We start from the raw sequence: 18,016 nt of genomic DNA, 5'->3' as shown, positions 1-18,016 counted from the left end.
ATCAAACTTTGACAAACAACTCACCTGTTAATTACACAAGAACAAGAACACATTTATTCTCACATGCATTATATATTAGGTATGGTACAGTCTCTGACAGTCTCCTCTCAGAAAGGAATGGTGTTGTGAAATCATCTGGTAGAGTGGGGTTTTCAGGAAATGTGTGTATACTCCCTGGACCTCTGCTTCTAGTAAATACTGCCGTGTATTGTGCATGTTATATTTTGACAGACATTAATGCTGTTATATTTAATAATGTGGATTTGAAAACAGATGGATTGCAAGGTAATAGTTATTTCTTTCTTAGTATTCAGTAAAGTGGTTAATGTACAAGGGTGTGTTATTTCAATGTTTTTTTTTTCTTTCTTTCTAATATTCCAACCGGTTTTGACGGATGTCATAATGTGTGTTAGATGTCTGAAATGCTATTTGCATAGTTCATTATTATTATTTGACAAAATTAATTTTTTTGAGGCATAGATATATTACATATTACTCAGAGATATGTTTGGCTTGTCAAAAATTTTGCAAATTTATTGACATTTTTACCAGGAATGGAGTGGTTTGATGCACAAAGTTGTTTTTATTATCTCTTACAGCCAAAATCATTTATTTAAAAAAAAAAAAAAAAAAAAAAAAAAATGAAAATCCTGTTATAAATAATAGTGAAAAATCTCTTTTTAAAACACTTTTTTCCCCCATTATAACCCCTTATCAGATTTTAGATAGAAACACAAGAGATATTGATCCAAACTGATTTTAATAAAGAAGCATGATTGATTTTACCATTGTACCAATTATTTTAATGTACATTATTATATGTAAGAAATTAATTTAAATGCTAACAATCCCCCAAATCAAATTGTTCAGCATGAAATCTGACATTTATTTTAATTTGCCTCCTCAAATATTGATTTTGCTGAGTAACTGTCCTTGAAACTTCTAGAACCATGAATCACAGTTATATGCAGGGGCCTTGGAGTCAAATAAAGGTTGAGAACCACTGCCTTAAAGATACTTTGGTATCATCGATGCTGTAATTTGTCGTTTATGACTATTACAGATTTTTTCCACTGTCAAATATGCAATTTACAACACTGCACCACAGTAAACACCGCAGAATACTATACACAGCTTGGAAAGCAGAGCAGTAATTTTTTACAGTTTAATCTGAGACTGGATTTCATCAACTTGACAGTTTTAGCACTTGAGAATCAATAAAAGCTGGAAATAACATCACATCTTGAGGAGCATGACAAACTAACTCTAAAAATAGTCTAGAGTGGACTGATGTTACAAAAACCAGAGACCAACCAACATCTTGCCTTTCTAAGAAGTGTGATGGAAATAATGTGAAAATACTGAGGTGATAATATTGGGTCTGCAAGTAAGCTCTATTTGATCATGTAAAATTCTCTTTACCATGTTATTGGTTTCGGATGATATTCTACTAATCTTTCAGACTTTTTCTTTTGATTTGTGAAAGACTAATCTCTTAACTGTCAGGAAATACAGCCGTGTCTGTGTTATGACTTACTGAAATTTAAATATCATGCTTGCACGTCATGATCACATGGTTGAAATAGAAGAGAAATGTCATCATTCATATATATATATATATATATATATATATATATATATATATATATATATATATATATATATATATATATATATATATATATATATATCTTCTTCAAAATGTCTTTATGTGTGCTCCGAAGAATGTAAGTCACATAAGGACACATGAGGGTGACTAAATGATTACAGGTTTGTTTGTTTTTTGTTTTTTTGGGTGAACCTTTAAGTTCTTTTTAACTGTTATATCCACAATTTACTCAAAAAAAAAAAAAAAAAAAAGGAAAAAAAAAAGAAAAAAGAAAAAGAAACAACCAGACGGATTCTTTGTGGGGTAATTAAAATTCGCACGTCAGGCCATTTTTATTTTGATTGAACATTTTCATTGTACGTTTAAAATACCTTTAAAAGCCTAAGTTCCTTTAATACTCAGACCCCTTAAACTGTTTGTATAACACACACACACACACACACACACACACACAAGCTTTGAGACATCGGCAGCAGCCCAAATGAACTGCAGTGCGCGCAGGAAAAAAGATGCGCATTCGTACACCGATTTCTTTTGAGGAAAGGCGAGAGAGAGAGAGAGAGAGAGAGAGAGAGAGAGAGAGAGAGAGAGAGAGAGAGAGAGAGAGAGAGAGAGAGAGAGAGAGAGAGAGAGCGTGTTCAGCCTTCACTTCACCTCACACATGTAACGTGGCAGACAGCGATGGCAAAGCTCCTCAACAAGTGAAGCGTGCGTCTTCAGTTCCCTGAACGATCGCTATGGTTGCAGTGAGCGCGGAGAGCCCCGTGGATCAGTACCAGACGCTGGCGTACGACACCGCGCTCAGTACTTTACTCGCTGTGCTGGTGTACGCGGTGGTGAAGGTGAGCCTGGACGGGATCCGTCAGTGGCGGGCTCGGATCTCGGTTCTGATCGTGGGCTCGGGTCCGATCGGGCTGACCGCGGCTCTGGTCGCTGTCCGCTCCGGTAAAGTGCTGAAACTGACGCTCCTGGATGAGCGCTACCGGAGCGCGCTGCTCTGCAGACCGCAGCAGATCGCGCTGGACCCCCGCAGCGTCCGCTTCCTCCTGGACCTGGGGGTGGATTTTGACAACATGGAAGGCTGCTGGCACAACGAGCACTTCTTCACCAAAATCGGAGTGTTTCAGGAGTATTTGCTGAGCATCCTGGAGCAGAAGAAGCAAAAGGTTGATGTGAAAGTCCATTTGGGTACAAAGGTGCGTGCGAGTTGTGGTTTCTTATTGCGTTGCTTGCAAATAAATCAGTACCACGTGTTAAAGCTACTAGAATAGTTATTTTCCCCATTCACTTGTCCCAACCTAGTCATTTACTCAAAATTATATTAAAAGCTCACAGCTATGGTTTGGAACATGGGAAATGTGTTCTAGCTGATCCAAGCTGGTTATTAGATGGTTATTAGCTGGTAGACAATCCCGGACCAGCTACAACCTGATCATGCCAAATTAAGGTGGTCTAGCTAGTTTTTGGAACATAGTAGGTGGTCACCATCAGCTAGAACCATCTACTGCGCAGGGCTGCGTTTCCCAAAAGCATTGTTGGTTAACTATGTTTGTAAGTTCCATTGAACTCTATTGGTAACGATGGATATTTTCCACCATAGTTGCTTTTGGGAAATGCATCCCAGCTTGGTCATCTAATAACCAGTTTGACCCAGGAAATGACCAGCTTAAATGAGCTAATGACCAACTAATGACCAGTTTTACCAGTTACTAACCATTTTACACCACCTAATAACCAGTTTGGTCAATGACCACCTTAAACAATCTAATATCTAGCCTGGACAAGTTAATAACCATCTTTCACGGTTTCACCAACTAACAACCAGTTTGGCCAAGCTAATGACCAGCTTAAACTAGCTAATCACCAACTAATGACCAGCATGGATCTGCAAACGACCAGTTGGACCAGTTAATAACCAACTTACACCAACAAATAACCAGTTTGACCAATGATCACCTTAAACAATCTAACGTCTAGCTTGGACAAGTTAACAATCAACATACACCAACTAATAACCAGTATGACCAAGCTAATAACCAATTTAAACCAGATATCAACCAGTTTAAACTGTCTAATTTACAGCTTAGACTGTTAATAACCATCTTGCACCAACTAATAACCAGTTTGACCCAGCTAATAACCAGCTAAACCTAGCTAATGACCTCTTTAAACAATCTAACAACCAGCATGGATCAGCAAATGACCAGTTGGACAAGTTAATGACCAATTTGCACCTACTAATATCCAGTTAGGCCTAGCTAATAATCATCTTAAACTAGCTAATGACCAGCTTAAACAATCTTACAATCAGCATGGATCAGCAAATAACCAGCTTGGACTAGTTAATAACCAACTTGCACCAATTAATAACCAGTTTGGCCCAGGTAATAACCAGTACTAGCTAAAGATAAGTTAATTACAAGCTTAATCCTACAACCAGCACGGATCAGCAAATGACATGTTGGACTAGTTAATAACCAATTTGCATCAACTAATAACCAGTTTTGCCCAGCTAATAATCAGCTTAAAACATCTATTGACCAGCATGGATCAGCAAATTACCAGCTTGAACCAATTAATAACCACCTTGCACCAACTAATGAGCAGTTTAGACCAGCTAGAAACCAGCTACCATGTTCTTATTCTACTATGAACATGGTAAATAAATAAATAAGATAGATAGATAGAAAGATAGAAGTGGGCGTGGTGTGCAGCGGCGGAGGAGGAGGAGGAGGAGGAGGAAGAAGAGGGGAGACAGACAGTTTCATTTCACTCCTATCGAGTTAAAAACACAAATAAATGCACAGACATTTGCACTCTGCATCGAAAACATATATATGAACGCACTGTTGCACCTCTAAGAACTTTTAAGGCTTATTCTGTGGTGTTTATATAAGCCTTTTGACTGAAAAATGGTTATGCTCACCAAGTGAATGAATCGTGTTTGTGCTCGAACTCTTATTACAGAACAAAAACAATTGCCTCAGGAATAAAAATACAAGCACCAACGGGTTTCTATCACCATGAGACAGAATTTTGGGCTGGTCTGACAGATGGCTGTCTCTGACATACAGGAAACTACTCTCATGGCTGTTTTTCAAAGTGTTTAATTAAATACACATTTAGTGCCAGCTAACTAATTGCCTGATGTCTGTCATATAATGAACAGGTGATTATGTTTAACAGGTGCAGTGAGAAGGCATTCATAAAGCTACGGACAGCCACAACCCTCTCTCTCCCTCTCTCTTCTGTTTTGGTCTTTTTTTAGGGCCAGCAGAATTTTATTATTCACTATAAAAGTGCTCTTTCTTTTATGGGTTGCTGCATGCTGAAAGGGATTGATTTTCAGTCAAGACAGACGTTTGTTTGGGATATTTTGGGCATCTTATCTTGACCGTGTTCTTCTGAGGGCCAAGCCATTTGTCACAGAACCAAAGACTTTGTTTCTCTCTCTCTTTTTTTATTTTTTGTAGAAATCAATATCTTTTGGTATTTATTCTGCCTGAGATATCTACGTGTTTGTGGACTATGTTCAGAGTATAATTCTAGCATACTATCTATACTATTTCACAAGATATAATTGCAAGCATTTTATACCAAATAATTGTTTTTATTATTATTATTAATTAATTTATTTTTTTATCATAAGAGTCATTTGTTTGGCAATCTGACTGCTGGACACATATTTTATATTTTGATTCACTAAAAAAACTGATTTAGAGTCATTTGTTCAGGAATTGAACCACACTGGCCATGCTGTATGTTTTTGATTCATTTAAAAGAACCTGCTCATTTGTTCATAATCAGACTACACTGTGCTTTGTTTTATTCACAAATTTCACTCTATCATTCAAGTTGTGTTTTTTTTTTTTTTTTTTTTTTTACTCAAAAGATCTGGCTTATTTTATTTCTATATTTTATATTTTATTTTTTTGCATTAAATATAATAAAATAGCTACTTTTATTTCCAAAATTATACTAAATGCCTTTCAAACATACAAAAGCATACTTTTGACATGCTTACAGTATTGTTGCATATTAGGACCATTTCACATACAATTATTATTATTCTTTTTTAATATATTATGCATTATACAGAATGTTCTGTTCAGTATGTCAGACACAGTCATGTACTGTGAGGTAGTTGTTCTTGTTTGTGTAAATGGTTTTCTCTGGCCTTGGACTCTCAGGCCTGTCTATTTATGCCAGGTCTCTGATGTATCTAGACGCTCACGTCCAATAAACCAAACCAGACTTGAGTTTCATTTCATTTAGAGCTATTCTAGGTGACAAGCTGTCAGTCTGGTTTAACGAAAATGTCCTTCTGCTCGGAGGAGCACACACACTGCAGGTGACAAATACGAGTCTTCACTTGTCGCTGTCTATGTAAATGAATGATTGATACTTTCAAGACCAGCTTTAACACGTTTTGTTGTTGAGAAGTATGCTGTTATAGGTATTCTCTGTTTTGCCTTAATGGCATAAAGATATAAATCCAATCCAAAAAAAAAAACACAAAACGTGTATTTTATAAGGATTATGGTTTTTGGCTAATATTGGGCATTTTTCAAGAATTGGAGTGTGTATGTTGATTGTTTTGATTTAATTTAGTTTAATTTAATTCAATTTAATTCTTCGTTTGGAAATCAGACCATTGGATCCACTGTATGTTTTGATTCACAAAAAGAACTGGTTCAGAGTCACGTTTAGGGAATCAGACTGTTCTGACCGTGCTGTATGTTTTTGACTCACTTAAAAGAACTATAACAGAGTAGAACATAAGAGTAATTTGTTCAAGAATTCGACTATATTTTGCCTGTTGAACGTTGTTTAATTTAAAACAACCATCTCTGTTTGTTTTATGATTCACCTGAAAGAACTGGTTCAAAAGAGTTATTGGTTCACTTTGATTCACTACAAAAAACAATCTCAAAGAGTCATACATTTGGAAACCAGACTCCACTGGATGCACAGTGTTTTTGATGATTCATTTGTTCAGAAATCTGACTGATATTTAACACACTATATGTTTTGATTCACCATTCAGTTGTTTCTTTTTAGACCTGGTTCAGAATCATTTGTTTGAGAATCAAACCATACTTACCATGCCATATATGTTTTGAATTCACCTGTAAGAACTGGTTAATAAGAATCATTTGTTCAATGAGTTTTTGTTTTTTTTTCTCATTTAAAACCACTGAATCATCAGAACTGGTTAGTTTGGTAAAACAATGGCTTCACTGTTTGTTCTCATAAGAGTCATTTGTATGTTTTGATTCACTTTAAAGAGCTGGTTCATAAGAGTCATTTGTTCAAGAATCAAGTACACTGTGCACATGGCATGTTTCTGTTTCATTTAAAACAACCGATTCCCAAAAGCCATTTGTTAGGAAAACTGAATAGACCAGGTACTTAGTTTGTTTTATGATACATCTGCAAGAACTGGTTCAGAAGAGTCCTTAGTTTGCAAAACGGTGCACAGTTTGCATTGTCAGTTTTTAATTCACTACAAAGAACTTGCTCAAAGAGTCATACATTTGGCAATCAGACTCCACTGGTTGTATGTTTTTGGACCACTAAAAATAACAGGCCCACGGATGCACTGTATGTTTTAATTCACTAAAAAAACAAAACTGCTTCAGAATCATTAGTTCAGGAATCAGACTGTTCTGACCGTGTTGCATGTTTCTGATTCCCTTAAAAGGGTTAGGGTTAGGCCAATTCTCATAAGAATCATTTGATTGGGAATCTTACTTCAAATGCTTTTGATTCGCAAGCCTCATTGTTTTCTCTCACTGTGATCCTGTAGTTTAGCGAGGAGTACCTGAGGAAGATGCCGAGGGGTGAATGGCCGCGGGTGATTGTGGTTGCTGACGGTTCGTGTGGAGACTCCTGCTCGGTGCTGGGCATCAGCTCTGATTACATCTCTCGTGGGAATCATGTCATCGAGAAGTCTTTTCAGAAGGCGCCAATGCTACTATAGAAAGACCGGACCAGAGACAGGTGAGAAGCTTATGTGCAAGTCTTTTCAGAAAGCCCATGAAATCACATTTGGAGTTCTGTTGCTTTTAGTAAATGTCTATTAATAGCTTGACAAGTTGATAAATGCACACTTAAGTGGACTTTTATTAATATATTACCTGTAAGTACATTTTAAAAAAAAAAATGCTTTTAACATTTGAAACACTTCAAGTGTACATTCAATACAATCAAGCACACAACTTTTTCAGGGTTATATTAAATAAAAATCTGTATTATAATTTAATTGATTTTAGTTGTTTCTTAATGTTAAATATTGATTAATAATGAGGATAAAAGCCAAAGTGAATACAGGTAGTTGTTACCTTAATAAGCTCAAATTAATCTAAAATTAAATGTAAAAAGTATACATCCAAATACATTTAACAATGTTTGCCATTAATTAAACTATTGAATCTGACTATGTGAACAGCCCTTTACAGTGCATATGCATTACACTGTATCACACCACTATATCTCAGTAGCAACCTTTTTTTTTTTCCTCTCCCCATGCTATTATTTTTAGAAATTTCTCATTTGTGTTCTTGAATATGAATCGAGTGTTAGTCCGAGCGCTCTGTGGTCATGAGGTCATCAGGGTCCTACCGGGCTGATTCGTTTTATGAATACGGGTGAGGAAATTAAGCCGTTATGAATAATAATAGTCTATTTTTGCCGGCGATTAACACTCATGATGCAGGTGAGGCCTCCATCATTAGCTGCTACAGCACACATTATGAGGAACAGATTCTGTCTGTAATATGTTTTTACACAGGTTTAGAATGACAGTTTGTATAATTGATTTTTCTCTCTGTCTCTGGTTAATGGGCTTTTTGTTTGAACAGATGGTATAGCGGGTTTAGCTAACGCAGATAAACCAAGGTCAGCTAGTGTCCCTCGGCAGGCTGGTGTGTAAGTCTGTGTTGTGTATACAGTAATTCATCAAACAAGCTTTAGCAACCTTGATAAGGTTCAGAGATAAGCAGGGTTTCAGTCTAATTAGTGCAACTGAAACCTGGCTCTGTATATTGAGGATTCTTCCTAATAATAGCATAATGAAATAGATTTGGCAAAGAAACCAGTGTATCTGCCCTTCTGCTTTGGAAAGCATCAAACTATTTTACAATGCATTTTCGCAGAGGTGAGAATGTAGCCAATCACAGACATATTTGTTGATTTCTAAAACGCAGTGGCCAATCAGAGGAGTTTAGGCTGGAATCCATGCACTCACCGTTTTCAAAAAAGTTTAATCATGTAGTCAGGTTCATTGTTTTTTTTTTTTTTTTTTTTTTACTTTGTGAGATCATGATGAACGAGTGACAGGTTTTAGTCAATTTAAAGGGAGTACTCTTTGCATGGTGTATATGATATTATATTTAGAATGTAAATAAAACTATTTAAATAAATACAAATCAGAACCAGTTTCATTTTTTTTCTTTTTTTTCCCCACAAAGTATATTTTTTTAAGCCTTGAGATATATCTGAAAGCTTAACGAAGCCTGAAGTTGGTGTAGTTTTAAAGATTTCTCTTATTTTGCTCATTTAAGAATCTTCATAGGATTCAAGAGGCCCCTCTAGTGGCTGTAATCATAAAATGCTATTTTATGTTATTTTTACCCACCAGATGGCACCAGAGACACTCAGTCACATAGGTCCAGAAGGATCATCATGCTTAATGTTTAAATATGATTTTTTTCTTCTTTTTTTTAAAAAAAAAAAAAAAAAAAAAAAAATTCCAAGATTATGCTCATTTTAATAAAAATTTAATGTGAGGAAAAATAATCACGAATAACCTACATAAAAAAAATATAAAAAAAGAGAGAAAAATAAATAAATAAATAAAATAAATAAATAAATAAAATAAAAATGTTTGACCTTCAGGTAATTTTTGTTATGGTTAGGGAGGGACAGATGAGGGTTAATGAATTTTTGTGTATTAACGCGTTAGTTAATTATTGTAAAGTGTTACCCAATTAAATAAAAGTTTTTGTTTATGTAATATATGTGTGTATTTGGTATATATATATATATATATATATATATATATATATACATATATATAAACAAACAAACATATAAAGTATTTATTTTGAAAATATTTACATGTATATATTTTTATTCATGTTATTTATATTATATATAAATATATTTAATATATAAACAAACATATTTCTCTTAAATATATACATTCATGGTGTGTATTTATATATACATAATAAATATACACAGTATACACCCATATATTATGTAAACAAAAACTTTTATTTTGGATGCGATTAATCGTTTGACAGCACTAGTAAATATAATGAAATGATAAAAATACACGGTATAACATTATAGTAAAATAGTGACGTAAAATTATAGTAATAATTGTAATAATAAAATAAATATTAAGATATTTAAGTTAAAAAATACTAATGGTCTGTTTTTGTTTTGTAGGTTCCCACACCTGAGATCCGTGCACATAGTTTGTATTTTGATCTGTCGGCGTACGGGATCGACACTGTGAGGGAATCCCGCAGCTCCTCGCAGCCGCCAGCGAAGCCTGGATTCCACCTGAAGATCTACGGGACGTTCCGGAACCGCTGCATGGCTCTGGCCTGCACTTCAGACGCAGACTCCAAAATGATGCATTTCCTGCGCCACACGGCCAACTCTTCGGTAAGACCTCTCAATCCCAGCATGCATTAGACTCATGAACTCAGTCAAAATGCTGTTCTGCTCACCCTCTCCAGTCAGCGCATAACTGACTTTCAACATATATATGTAGTTGAAATAATGTCAGTTGGTGATGCTAAATGATAAATAGTTGTAAAAAAAAGGTTAACAAAATAGTTATGGTATCACCCAGCGATAAATTAATAGTCGGATATATACATCATATTTTACTACATATAGTTCACTCACATGAAACAATATACTATATAGCAATCTGAGTTGCATAATTGTTTATATTGTCTCAAAAAAAGAAAACTGTATTATCACACAGCTCTTTATATATGTGATTAGATATATTATATCCAAAACTTATTCCAATACAAACAACACAGTCACATAAAGTGATATATACAGTATAGAAAATCTCAACTGCCTGATTTTTAATTTCATCACAAAATATAAGTATATTATTGTCCAGCTCTTTATGTGAAGTTGGATATACACTGTAAGTATGCCCAGTTTTATCTGCATACATACAGTATACTTAACTAATGTAGGGCGATACATACTATATAAGATTTCTCAACATTTCTTTATTGGGTCCCACTTTATATTAGGTGGCATTAACTACTATGTACTTACATCAGAAAATAAGTATGATGTACTTATTGTGTTCATATTTTATTGCAAAACACTTCCGCAGCTGTGGAGGTGGGACGCAGGTAAGGTTAGGGACAGGTTTGGTGGTGTGGGTAGGTTTAAGGGTAGGTTAACATGTAAGGGATGGTCAACAGCGTAATTATAAATTAGTTACATATATGTATTTACATGCAGGTATTTTTAAAAATATAAGTACAATGTAAAAACATGTATGTACGCAATAAGTGCATTGTATTAAATTATTAATCTAAATGTCAGTACATAGTAGTTAGGGCCACCTAATATAAAGTGGGACTCTTTATTGCTTATAGAATCTGGTAAATGTGACTCTGGCATTGGGTTAAGAATTTATAAAAAATTACATCAGGATTTTTGCTTTGAAGCAAGTGTATTGGAAAAAAATGAAAAGTGCTATATAAGTATTTTTTTTTTTCATTTTAAAAAGATCTGTTAAAGTAAGATGTTTAAACAATGTTGCAATATCAACACTGATTCAATTATCCATGAGGTTAATTCATCTTTTAATAAATGCTGTAATGCTCGCTGACTTTCTAAGATAAATTGCAAAAGAAGAAATTTCAACCACGTGAGAAAACATATCTTATGAGTTGATTTTGTATGAATGTGTATGATGTGATTTGTATGGAAATGCATTTATTTTGGAGAAAAAAAAACAACACAAATGTACACCCCTAAACATAGTGTAAAAAAAATCAAAAATAAATCATTTTCAAAAGAGATTCACACAAATTAGCCACCAATTCACTGAAATGCAAAATAGTTATGAATTGCCAAATTGGAAACTTCAGAGAATGTTCAAGCTGCTCTTTTCCACAAAACGAACGCATTTATTAAACAGTAGGGCTGGAAAATAGACAATATCATATAAATATTGCAATACAATTTACATTGATAACGATAATAAGCTCTGGATATTTGTTACTTGATGTGGGTTCTAACACCTGATCACACAGCAGATATAAACGTGATGTTTGCGGTGTTTTCAGTGTCTATACGAGGACATGAACTTTATCTCCAGAGCTGCTCTGAGACACACTTCACCAGCTTTACAAAAATACAGTGAAACTCAAAGATCTGACCAACGGCCAAAATAACAGTTGGTTTAACTTTAAGAAGTTATGACAGAACTATATTATCATTGTATATTATAATGTATTTCTCAAAATAATAATAATTTTATTAAAGGAACTTGATACAACCAAGATATTTTTAATATGTTTCAATTTACACAGTTTTTTTTATTATATATTTTTATTTGATCATATTTAAAGGATAAATTCAATTGTTAAAGTTTAAATAATTCAATTCATTGTATTAAATCATAAAGCACATAATTCAGAAAAAAAAGAAAACAATGTATGGGAAATTAAGATGGACATGTCATGTTGTTACCTGGTTACAGTCACTATGTATGTGTGTGTGTGTGTGTGTAAAGACCCGAGGAGCATGCAGAGCGGGAGACTGAACGAATCACTTTCCTCTCTGTTGACTCAGATCATGAAGAACATCTTCCACCAGTCGTTCAACGCGTATAAGACAGACATCGAGCCTCGTCTGAGTGAACTCACGCTGCACCACATGCAGTGCAGCCGCAAGCTGTTCGAGATCATGCTGTCCTACAGACGCGTCAGCGCCGCTTACATCGAAGGAGACAACGTGGCCGTGACTGTGGAAGGAGAAGCTGTGCGAGTGCTCAACTTCGACACTGGTGAGCACAATGCTTCTAGGCCAAATACAGAGTTACTCTTCTTTCACCTTTTTCCATTGCATTGCGTTGCGTTTTCTATGTAAACACACACTAGATGGACGTGTTTGACTGTTGGGTTCACGTCTTGTGTCTATTGCAACATCTCACGCAAGACGCACGGTTCTAAAAAGAGCTTTTTGGTTGAAAAATTGAATTTAAAACTTTTTTTTCCCCTTTCCCCCTCTTCTACTGCCCTGTGTCTCACATTATTAACACTAAAAATGCATTCTGTCTGAATGCACCCTCATACTTGTGGTTATGGATATTCATATTTAAAAATATTCAAATATTTACTGCTACAAATTTAGATTAAATAACACTATACATTTAGGGTTTTAAATGAGTTATAAAACCGAAAATTTGTAATGCAAAATAAATAAATAATGCCAAATTCGTATAAATACGTATAAAAATGAACTGTACCTAAATTTTGCCTTTGTTAATATTCAAATATGTATTTTTTTTTCTAAAATAATTTAATTGCAGAATTTTTTTTATCTCCCCCTGCACTTTCAGTTCAACCCTGTTATGCTGCGACATTTCCGTCTTAAAAACATATTTATAATAATATTTTTATATAATAATAGTAATCAATTTCATTTAGTAAAATTTTATTTACAGTCTTTATTAGTATTTTATTTTTGGCTTTGACAAGTTTAATAGTTCCACTCTGTTTTGGTGAAAAAAAAAAAAAAAAAAATATTGATTTTTTTTATTTATTATTATTATTATGTAATATTGTTTTTGGCACAAAGCACTGGGATGTTGACTGATATTTTATATTAATGTAATAATAATAATAATAATAATAATACATTTTATTTAGTAATTTTAATTTAATTTTTCAGTCTTTATTAATATTTTATTTTTATCTGTATGTTACTTCTTATAAGAATGTAGTATGTATGTTCTTGACACAAAAGCACATAAATATTGACTTTAATGTGTTAGTGATTATGTGATTTATTACAAGGCACACTGAAACTGGGTGCTACTGTGAAAGAGTACTGAATACAATAAAACAAAATAATAATAACACATTGAATGAGAATGACCTGTATATTCCTTATTCTCTAGCACTGTATGTCTGCTAACAACATTTTCATTGAAGCCAATAATATCTGAATCATAATCATTACAAGTACCATTCCCTTTCAGATCATAACCAGTTGTATTACAGACACTATTTGTGTGTGATCTCTGATATGATTGTGTGGAAGGTTGTGGTGTGAATCTGGGCATGAGAGGCCTGGAGTCTCTGGGATTGTTCATCTACAGAACGGCCACGGCGCTGGACCAGAACGACGTGTTTGAGGCGCTCTCGGCCAAACTCCAGCACTCCAGACACGTGGCAGAGACGTTCAGGAAGAGCGGACTGGCCTCGGCTGTGTTTGAATGACCCTGAGCGTGTGTGTGTGTGTGTGTGTGTGTTTTGAGGTGAGTTATAAACTTACAACACCTGTAACGCTTACATATTGATCTATTTTGTGATCGTTTTCGGAATGTTGAATATTCAGTGCACATTAGAGTGACCAAAGTTTGTGTTTTAGCATTTCATTTGTGGAAAAATGTGATCATTATTGGTGTAATGTGAAGATAAACAGTGCATTGTGCTTTTGAGTAGACCTTGACAAAAACAAGAATTGGAGACCGATCCAGCCTAAAATGACCACAGATCTTACTGAAGATACAGTGACCATAAAAAAAGATATGTGGAGTCTTTTAAAATATAAAAGCCACTGCATTAGATAATAGAATATCGACGCAAGTGCCCTAATTAGTGCAGTGTTAGTCCCCAACAGGACGAGCGAGTCAGACTGCACTATGAAACTGATACTAGCACTATGACAGTGAACAGGTACAGCAGTAGTTCAGTGTGGATCACTAACAGACAGCAGCATCAGATCTGTAGAAATGAAGTGCCTGGCAGAAACCACATTCCGTTCATGTTACATACAGAAATAAAGATGTCTATTTATTTTATGATATTTGTTAATAAAATGAAGTGTTTGCCTTCTAATTCTGAGCATTCTTTCTTATTCAGGTGTATACTTGTGATCTGAAGCAGGGTGATTATATTTCACGTAAACTAGAACTGGATATAAAACATTTATAACAAACATTTTATTTCAACTAGTTGACAAGTTAACATTTATCATTTTCATTTGTAGTAGTTTATCCTGATGTACTAAAATAACTAAAACTAAAATAAAATTAATAAACAATATATAAACATTCAACAACAAAAAACTAAAAATTATGAAACGCAATAAAATTACTAAAAACTTAAATTAAACTGACTATAATAGTATCTTTGATGGACAAATGGAGACATGTCTAATGTGAATAGCATTCAAACTTGTTTATGCGGGAAATTATTGGGTTCATGAAATGATGAAAAGCTAATAATTAAATGATAAAAATGTCAAATTTAAATGCATATTTTTAAAATAGAACAATTTTGGTAAGAAATTTTATTTTATTTGTAATTGAATGTGTGGTGTTATTCAGAGTTTTTCATCCAATATTTATATTTTCTTTTGTTTCAGCTTTATTTTATATACAGTATATATATATATATATATATATATATATATGAACAACATATATATATATATATATATATATATAAAAAAAAATATATATATATAAACACACACACACACACACACACACATATATATATATATATATATATATATATATATATTTATATCATTTTAGCTTCAGTTACCATTTCAATATTAACTTAAAATCTATATATATATATCATTTTAGCTTCAGTTACCATTTCAATATTAACTTAAAATCTGTATTTAAATATAATATTATTTCATGTTAATGTATGTATATGCTAAATTCTTTGAACATTTTATATATATTCAGTGTAAATGAAAAAAATTTAGTAATTTATTATAATTAATGAGTATAATTTAGTGCAGTATCAATACTTTACAAATTATTATTTTTTCCCTTATATCTACTTTTCATAAATATCAGCATCTTTACAAATGTATCTAAGCATATTTATCAGTGTTATCCTCATGGTTAATTATAAAATTTTTTTTTTGTTTGTTTTACAATTTTTATTTACATGAAGAATATCCAAACTGACGCTCTAGTAACTGTTCAGTTGAATCAGTATTATACATTTCTCCTAGTATGATCGATGACACTGAATCTGAAGCGTCTTCATAATTTGCTTAATCTGCGATTCAGCGCGTCTTTAAACCCAGAAGCTGGATCGTCCAAGTTAAAGCCCACCTCAAACTCGGGCTTCTCTCCGAGGGCCAGCACAGCGACGGTGATGGCCAGAGCGGCGGTCAGACCCCAGATCTGATGGATGCGGCCTGTGCTGGGGTCAGTGTACATGAAGCTGTGGGTCGGGCCGAAGACGCTGGGCACGGGATATCCGGAGTGATCCGCCGCTTTAGTGAAAAACTCCAGAGGAAGAGTGAACACCTCGCTCACCTCGTCTGTGTTCGGACGGGCTTCGAAGGAGTCCTCGATGAAAGCCACTACCGGAGTGATCAGAAGACCGGCCTGAGGACACACTTCGAGACGTTACAACTGGCCAAAGCAGACACTTCATTACAGGCACAGATTAATCAATAAAAAGCTTATTAAATCCTGGGTTACATGCATTATATATATATTTTTTTTTCCATTTCAAATAATTTAATTTAATATATTCAAACAAAATATACATTATAATCAGTATATACTATAATAATTTATTAAAATGCAAGCAGACACCACCAAATAAGAATGCATTTAGTGAGCTATACAGTAATATTAATAATCTATGTGTGGAATGTATACTTATGAAATGACAATAATGATGTTTTTTAAAGAAGTCTATTACTTTTGCCATGGCTGCATTTGATCAAATATACAGTAGAAAATATTACAATTTTAAATAGTTTCTGCTATCTATACTAAGATATTTACAATATCATTTATTCCTGAATTTTCAGTGTCACGTGAGCCTTCAGAAATCATATCTAATATGTATATTATTATTATTATATTAGAAGAAACCGTCGGTGGACCTTGTTTAGGACGGGGAAGAGTCTGCAGATGACCTGCACGGTGTCGGGATGAAGCCCGATCTCTTCCTCTGCTTCTCTCAGCGCGGTGTGAACCTCGTCTCTGTCACCGGGCTCGCGCTTCCCTCCCGGAAAACACACTTCTCCCGCGTGCTGCTTCAGCTGCCGACACATCCATAAGCTCTCAATACATGTGCATACTGTAAATACGGTTTACATCAAGACAGCACACAGCAGGCTCAGTTTCCTCACGTGAATGGCGCGCACGGTGAGCAGGAGCCGCAGCTGTCCGTCTCTCAGCAGCAGCGGGATCAGCACCGAGGCTGCGGGAAGCGCCGGTAAACGGAGAAACTCCTCCGCGCCGCTGTCGTGTTTCTTCAGTGCCGCGACAGTTTTCTCCTTCAGGTCCATCGCGGCGGATATGAGCTCCTGTCGGGACACTTTCACAATGCTCTGCGAGTGAGGACGCTTCCGCTTATCTCAGCGCTTCCCACAATGCTCCTCTGGGCTCTGCTCTGGTGCATTGTGTGAAAACACTTCTGGATAAACAGCACACAGTTGAGCACAGAAATAGAACAAGCAGTTAACGATAGAGGAGTTAAAAGTTGAAGTTGACAGTAGGGGCGGGGCTAAGCGACTCGGAAGTTGTCTCTTATTGGTCAGAGAAGTTCGTGCGATTTCAAGAGACACTATTACAGTTTTTGTCCCCCTTTATTCAGTTCCATCAAACAAAGACTTAATGTGAACAGGGAAACATTGCACATCTCAAAGCATGCAAAACATAACTGCAGCAACAACAAAAATTACAATTGAATACAAACGTACATATAAACAAAGACAAATAAAAGTAAGAAGACAAAAAAAAACGCATTAGGGCAATTACATAAATTTGAAAAGCTTTAGAATTTGTATTGTTTTTAAAAGCTTCTTATTTTGTGATCTTATATTAGAAAGGGTTTCAAAATATATTTTAAGATCAGTGTTACAGACACTATTACAGTTGGTTTCACTTAGGCGACTTCCAAACAGAAGTAAGCATCCCTATGCCCTATTCCCTTTGAAGGGCAGAGCCCTTAAAAGTGTTCTTTTAGGGCATTACTATGAGGGGCCTGATAGGCCATACTTATTGAAAAGCCTCTTACAAACACTAGTGAAACGAAACATATTGATAAACCTTAGTGAAATACATTCATACGCATTACTGAAAACCTCTTAGTGAAAAATATTGATAAACCTTAGTGAAATACATTCATA

The 18,016-nt window shown here is 34.6% G+C and overlaps 2 protein-coding genes across 2 annotated transcripts; one reads left to right on the top strand and one right to left on the bottom strand.

Annotated features, from left to right (window-relative positions):
• Positions 1–2,346: 2,346 nt before the first annotated feature.
• Positions 2,347–14,824, top strand: si:dkey-234i14.6. The gene is made up of 6 exons (XM_042753351.1): positions 2,347–2,805; positions 7,419–7,485; positions 7,575–7,612; positions 10,067–10,288; positions 12,461–12,674; positions 13,934–14,824. The coding sequence occupies exons 1-6, from the start codon at positions 2,347–2,349 to the stop codon at positions 14,110–14,112; spliced, it is 1,179 nt and encodes a 392-aa protein (XP_042609285.1). The 3' UTR covers positions 14,113–14,824.
• A 960-nt stretch (positions 14,825–15,784) lies between these two features.
• nudt7 (nudix (nucleoside diphosphate linked moiety X)-type motif 7) lies at positions 15,785–17,394 on the bottom strand. The gene is made up of 3 exons (XM_042753261.1): positions 17,015–17,394; positions 16,766–16,924; positions 15,785–16,256 (listed from the first exon to the last, which is right to left on the bottom strand). The coding sequence occupies exons 1-3, from the start codon at positions 17,171–17,173 to the stop codon at positions 15,906–15,908; spliced, it is 669 nt and encodes a 222-aa protein (XP_042609195.1). The 5' UTR covers positions 17,174–17,394; the 3' UTR covers positions 15,785–15,905.
• Between the last annotated feature and the right edge of the window lie 622 nt (positions 17,395–18,016).

Source organism: Cyprinus carpio, chromosome B25, assembly GCF_018340385.1.
Source record: "Cyprinus carpio isolate SPL01 chromosome B25, ASM1834038v1, whole genome shotgun sequence".
In the NCBI taxonomy this organism is placed as follows: Eukaryota; Metazoa; Chordata; class Actinopteri; order Cypriniformes; family Cyprinidae; genus Cyprinus; species Cyprinus carpio.
This window is presented reverse-complemented; position numbering and strand designations above follow the sequence as displayed.

Coding starts and splice junctions, on each gene's coding strand:
- si:dkey-234i14.6 (XM_042753351.1), top strand. CDS start 2,347: ATGGTTGCAGTGAGCGCGGAGAGCCCCGTGGATCAGTACCAGACGCTG. Junction 2,806..7,418: donor AAGTCCATTTGGGTACAAAG/GTGCGTGCGAGT, acceptor GTGATCCTGTAG/TTTAGCGAGGAGTACCTGAG. Junction 12,675..13,933: donor AGTGCTCAACTTCGACACTG/GTGAGCACAATG, acceptor ATTGTGTGGAAG/GTTGTGGTGTGAATCTGGGC.
- nudt7 (XM_042753261.1), bottom strand. CDS start 17,173: ATGGACCTGAAGGAGAAAACTGTCGCGGCACTGAAGAAACACGACAGC. Junction 16,925..17,014: donor TCACCGTGCGCGCCATTCAC/GTGAGGAAACTG, acceptor ATGTGTCGGCAG/CTGAAGCAGCACGCGGGAGA. Junction 16,257..16,765: donor TCTTCCCCGTCCTAAACAAG/GTCCACCGACGG, acceptor GTGTGTCCTCAG/GCCGGTCTTCTGATCACTCC.